This window comes from Vigna angularis, chromosome 10, assembly GCF_016808095.1.
Source record: "Vigna angularis cultivar LongXiaoDou No.4 chromosome 10, ASM1680809v1, whole genome shotgun sequence".
NCBI lineage: Eukaryota > Viridiplantae > Streptophyta > Magnoliopsida > Fabales > Fabaceae > Vigna > Vigna angularis.
Window position 1 is genome coordinate 26,065,512 of NC_068979.1, and position 5,975 is coordinate 26,071,486.

At 35.0% G+C, this 5,975-nt stretch overlaps 1 protein-coding gene across 7 annotated transcripts; it reads left to right on the forward strand.

Moving 5' to 3' along the window:
• The first annotated feature begins 253 nt into the window (after nucleotides 1–253).
• On the forward strand, nucleotides 254–4,696 carry LOC108341104 (probable ureide permease A3). 7 transcript variants are annotated; one of them, XM_017578739.2, is made up of 8 exons: nucleotides 254–331; nucleotides 1,306–1,611; nucleotides 2,570–2,708; nucleotides 2,940–3,114; nucleotides 3,275–3,300; nucleotides 3,395–3,495; nucleotides 3,627–4,001; nucleotides 4,282–4,696. In XM_017578739.2, exons 2-8 carry the CDS (start codon nucleotides 1,375–1,377, stop codon nucleotides 4,453–4,455), a joined length of 1,227 nt encoding a protein of 408 aa, XP_017434228.1. In that variant the 5' UTR covers nucleotides 254–331; nucleotides 1,306–1,374; the 3' UTR covers nucleotides 4,456–4,696. The 7 variants fall into 7 exon arrangements, with proteins under 7 accessions (XP_017434228.1, XP_017434226.1, XP_052725852.1 ...); XM_017578737.2 differs by lacking the exon at nucleotides 254–331 and adding an exon at nucleotides 474–628; XM_052869892.1 differs by lacking the exon at nucleotides 254–331 and adding an exon at nucleotides 474–628 and having other exon boundaries at nucleotides 3,278–3,300.
• Nucleotides 4,697–5,975: the final 1,279 nt, after the last annotated feature.

Below are 5,975 nucleotides of genomic sequence, written 5' to 3' on the forward strand. Positions count from 1 at the left end.
CCATAGCCCACCCGTTACTTTTGAGGTTTTTATCAAAAGAAAAAGCATAAACACAGTGTATAATTCTTCATCCAATCAAAGCAAAACAATAATGAATCATTAATTAATATTAAAATCTGCAATAATTGGGATTAGGACCAAAGAGTTGAAATCAACCTGTGCCAAGATTCCAGTTCACTATATTTATGAAGTGTTTCTCATAATTCAAAGTTCTCGTCATTGTATTAGATATTTTTTTCATTGGAATGTGACAAAGGACCATTTGCATTCACACAATCATCCACCTCTCTTGCTTTTCTCTTTCAGTTTTTCAGAGTTCGTACAGTTCTTGGTGAGTACTTCCAATAATGCAGATCAGCAGAGGTGGAATATTCTCACCCATCAATAGATTTTTGAGATTATGAAACCATTTTCCGTGAAAGTTTGGCCTGTTCAGTGCTTCAAAGTTTCAAACATTTCTCTATCAGGTGGCCCACTGTTGCTTTTTGTGTGTGGCTGGAAGCAACTGGGTGGATTTGAAATCACTGTTTGACCTTTTATTTAATGGCTGATTTGCTACCACAAAGGCTGTTATCTTTTGACTTTTCCTTTTGTGACTTCCTCTTCTTTCTGATCCATGGATTCCAAGGTAGCTGGATCCTTTCTCAGTTCTAAGCCATTCAATGTGAATTTCCATGCTTGACTTTCTGAAGATTCTTCGTCTTTTATTTCTCTTACTCCATTTGGGTTCTTCTTGGTTAACTAAAAACTGAATTTTTACTCGTTTATATACTTGTCTTTTGGCTGGTTACCCCTTTCTTCATATCAGTGGAGAGGATCAGCTGACTTGTTAAGGTTTCAATGACTTATCATGGATGCCCTCATAATCAGTCTCTATTTTCAGTTTTTTTTTTTTTTTAACAATCTTAATTGAAACACTGTCATCTGTCAACAATAAATGTAGACAAGACACTCATTTTATGGATTCAAACCTTGTTCACCAAATTGTTGGAACTTGTCCCTTCTGCTAGATTTACCCCCTGCCAGATCTAACACCTGATGGCCGTGTTTATGTGCACAGTGTAGTTAGTGTTTCTCTTTTTCACACCTATTCAAATTGAGTTTTTCATTGTCAGAAGTAACTTTTAAGCCGTTTATATGCAGTTGGCACAGTTTATCCTTTGCTTTTGACAGTGATTTTCAAACAGTTTCAAAAGATTCACCTCCTACTCATATTGCATGAATTTCTAACCCCTTTTTCATTGCTCAGCAATATCTCAGCATCTTGTACTTTTCTGAAGAGTGACTAATTCATGCTGCTTTCAGGAGTTCTCTGGCCTTTGCTCCTTGGTTCCCTCATTATCTGAGAGCAGTTTGTGCACTACTGGGTTGAAAATGTATTTGGTTGAGAGCAAAGGAGGAGCCATAGCATGCATGTTCTTGGCTCTTTTCTTCTTGGGAACATGGCCTGCACTTTTGACCATGTTAGAGAGGCGTGGTCGTCTTCCTCAGCATACCTACCTTGATTACTCAATCACCAATTTCTTTGCTGCTTTACTCATTGCCTTTACATTTGGTGAGATAGGCAAGGGCAAACCAGATGAGCCAAATTTCTTAGCGCAACTTGCTCAGGTATGGAGGCTATGTTCATTGTATTTTCTCTGGTGTTATCATCATAGAATAAAGGGTAGATTACGTTTTGGTCTTTAGACCTATGCCACTACACTTTGAAAATGACAATTTTAGTCCTCTTCATCCATTTTAAAAGAAGAAAAAACTGATACAAGAGTAGTACCTATCACTAATTAGAATTGAAGTTTATTCTATCAGTAGTAAGAGATAATATTGAATGGAGTTTTGTATACTCTATAATAAAAGGAAATCGACTGATTTTCAGGGATTAACACAGATTTATCTTAAAAGCTTAATGATGGATGGTATTGAATCCATCACTTAAATTCAATATTCATCTGTGTAGTTCTTTTAATGTGCAATTTTTCTTTTTACAAAAAATTAATTATACACTTGGTTTCTCAATTTTCGAGTATTAAACAATTCTAGTCCACTACTGATATGCTTTTCAATTTCAACCGGAAAATGTTGATCAATTATAATAGCAAACTCCTTCTTTCACTGCTTGTACCAGTTTTTCCAGAATCCATCTTTATAATTTGGATAATAAATACACGAATCCTTTTCAAAAGGAGAGTATGTACATGCAAGCTTTTAACTAAAGAGAACATGAGGAAATATCACTAAAATCTAAGGATGGTTGGAGTATTTTGCTTAATATTCCAGTATATGAACGAAAACATTTTAGGTGATAATGAACTGTCAGGATTTCTGCTAATTTACATCACATATAACCAAACGTAATGAATTTTTTCATGTCAGATGTAAAATTTAAAGATTGCCCACCTAAACATTATTTCAGAATCTTCTAATAATTTCTTCATTTAAATTTAAACTCTAGTACCATCTACCACATCTAATTTTACCAATCTGTACAAAAGCATGTTTTGCTTTGAACATCATATGCAGTTGCGTTTTTTCTTTTTTCTTTGGCTTACCATTAAGTTATTACTTGCAGGATAATTGGCCCTCAGTTCTTTTTGCAATGGGGGGTGGAGTGGTCCTTAGCCTAGGGAATCTATCCTCACAATATGCATTTGCTTTTGTTGGGTTATCAGTTACTGAAGTGATCACAGCCAGCATAACTGTTGTTATAGGTAATTCAATCACACAACCACTCCAAGATGGTTCAATAACTATAACAACATGAAATGGGTTGGTTATACAAATTACATTATGTCAATAAGTTTACATATATAATTGAATGTTCAAGAAAAAATACAGTCAATGATATGTGCATAGGCTATCTACTAATAAGTTCTGACTTCTGTGATGATTTTCAGCTTGTTCCATTACTGAACTTTAGAACTTTGTTCCAATTGTAACAGGCACAACCCTGAATTACTTTTTGGATGACAAAATCAACAAAGCTGAGATCCTTTTCCCAGGAGTTGGTTGCTTTTTGATTGCAGTTTTTCTAGGTTCTGCCGTTCATTCATCCAATGCTTCTGATAACAAAGCAAAGCTCAACAATTACACAAGTGATTATAAAGAAGTAGCCATGTATGTGTTGTTTGCTGCTGATAATACAGTTTATATTGAGAAATGAATAGTAGTTATATTTATGGTTAATGCTCCTTACTGATTCTCTATTATTGTTATTTGTCAACTTTCTTTATTAGTGTGTTGCTAATTCTATCTGCAACCTTTTGTTTTGTGCCAGCAGCTCTTCAAAGGAAAGTGATTTAGGTAAGAAGCTCTCATATGATTCAATGTGTGAAGGGAATTTCTTTGTCTGATAACATGTCAACTTATTCTACCTTTTCAACATATATTATTGTAGTTAAATCAAAAGATCTCGAAAGGGGAAGTAGTTCTGCAGACAATGTTGAAGCAGGAACTGCAGTTTTCCTTTTAGAGCTTGAGGAAAGAAGAGCAATTAAGGCATGCAACTATACTTTTTGATATGTTTAATGTCTTAGTCATGCATTCTACTAATCAACCTTGTATGACACATAATACACTTGCCACAAACCAAATCCTTGGCCTAATATCTAACTAAAATTCTACTTCAGGTATTTGGGAAGAGCACTTTGATTGGATTGGCTCTAACTTTCTCTGCTGGACTTTGCTTCTCTATGTTCTCACCAGCATTCAACTTGGCAACAAATGATCAGTGGCATACTTTGCCGAAAGGGATTCCCCATTTGACAGTTTACACTGCCTTCTTCTATTTTTCAATCTCTTGTTTTGTTATTGCCATAATTCTAAACATCACCTTCCTCTACCACCCTGTCCTAAACCTACCAAAGTCATCATTGAAGGCTTATTTGGCAGACTCTGATGGAAGAATCTGGGCCTTGTTGGCTGGTCTCCTTTGTGGTTTTGGGAATGGCCTCCAATTCATGGGTGGTCAAGCTGCAGGATATGCAGCAGCAGATGCTGTCCAGGTTAGTCTCATTACTTCTTTGAAAAAAAAAAGGAATTTGATTGAAATGCAGTGACACTTTAAAAGTTGTTTACATTGTCATTGAATCATATAATTGTTCTGCATGGTAAAATCTTTATACTTGCAGTACATCAGCTTTAAACTCTAAAAAAGTGTTCATATCACTTTGTTAATTATAAGTATAACAACTAAAACTGAAAGTAAAAACCAGCCAAGAACCACAAAATTTAATAAACTATTGAATGATTTCACCATTTGAACAATGTGTGTTGATCAAACAGGCACTTCCACTTGTAAGCACTTTTTGGGGTGTTCTTCTGTTTGGGGAGTACAGAAGATCATCAAGAAAAACATATATGCTGCTAGGGAGCATGCTGTTTATGTTTATCGTGGCTGTTGGTGTTCTGATGGCATCATCAGGGCACAGAAGCAGTTCTCACACTGCCAAGGAATAATTGGGCACCACACAAGTTGGTGAAAGAGTGCCCAGTTCAAAGAAGAAGCATTCTCTTTCTTCATTAGTGTGAAAAAAGAGAAGGCAAAAAGGGTGTGGAAGAAGAAATAAAGCAGGAACTCAGTTATAATATTGTCATTGAAATATATTCATATTTGTTATTGCAGGCTTTTGTGAATATTTCAACTTTCAAACTGCAATTAGTACCATCAAATATATATCCAATGCTTGTTCTGGTTGTATTGTATTGTCTATTTATTGCCTTATCATATGCTTTCAAAATATCAGTCACTACAATATCAAAGATAAAAATGACAAAGTCTCAATTTATCAGACAAAAATGAGCAAATCTTTGATAAACAAAATAGAAAAAAAAAATAAAAAACATTGTATCTCTACATTCCCGTTGTCCATAGTTGAAGAGAAGTAGAATACTGGTTTTACTTCAGTTTCTGTAATTATTGTCCATAGTTTAAAAGTACATTCCTATTTTCCTTTATTTCTAGTATTAGTCTTTCTTAACCTATCTTGGTATATTTTCTTTAATCACACTCTTAGATAAGGAAGTAAATATAGGTTAATTTAACTTACAGCTAATGGTTCAACTTTACTATCGCGGTTGAATGTTTGTGTACCATCCCAAAATACAGTAATAACTATAAATTAGAATTAATTACATTTAACAGTAAACAATTGCAATCTTATACTATGATTAAACTTCCAAAGCCGAACGGCGTAAGTACAGAGTTAATTACAAAATACCGCAGTAACGAAAAGTTCAAAGACGAACGGTTTTACAAAAATCTAACCGAACGTTCATAATAAAGGCTGAACGACTAGAATAAAACCTAGCGAACGATCTAAGGCTCGGTTTTAACTTCTACTTCAACCAGATTAGCATCTTCCAAATTTTCTTCTTCTAGCATTTCTTCAAGAGACGCACCTCCATCTGCTCACATCCACACGGATGATCATTGCAAGGACAAGACAAACGTACAGAGACAACAAACAACACAAGGAAAACGAAAGGGTAAGCTTATGTAATTTAATTTATACATCAATATATACACTAAAGATTTCAATTCACACAAGCACATAATTCAACATATAACATCATCCGAAACATATATATATATATAGACTAGACCGACCGTCCGGACTGTATGAAACTGTGTAGCTACAAGCGTCCTTGCACCCGAGTGATGTAGTAACTGGGATACACTCAACAGCTGCCACTCGAGGTTAGTCCGTTCTTACGTCGCCCATGTTAACTTATGGACTAAGGACCTCCTGCCGTTCCCACACATGACATACTCCCTCTACATGAGGATGAGTACTCACGGAACATCAGGATGGACAACAAGTCTTAACTTATCCACAGTCATACTTTACCAAATTTAATATTCAATAAATGTAAGAGTCGTTCCTCCCTGGAACGCTCGTTCAAATTCCATAATCGTATAATCATTCAATATAGTGTTCACACTTCAACATCTTATAATTTATCATCATCTTTATCTT

Excerpts from the sequence above, each read along its gene's own strand:
- LOC108341104 (XM_017578735.2), top strand. The coding sequence starts at position 617 with ATGGATTCCAAGGTAGCTGGATCCTTTCTCAGTTCTAAGCCATTCAAT. Across the intron at positions 665-1,305 it reads TCAGTTCTAAGCCATTCAAT|GAGTTCTCTGGCCTTTGCTC; the intron begins GTGAATTTCCAT and ends TGCTGCTTTCAG. Across the intron at positions 4,002-4,281 it reads CAGCAGCAGATGCTGTCCAG|GCACTTCCACTTGTAAGCAC; the intron begins GTTAGTCTCATT and ends TTGATCAAACAG.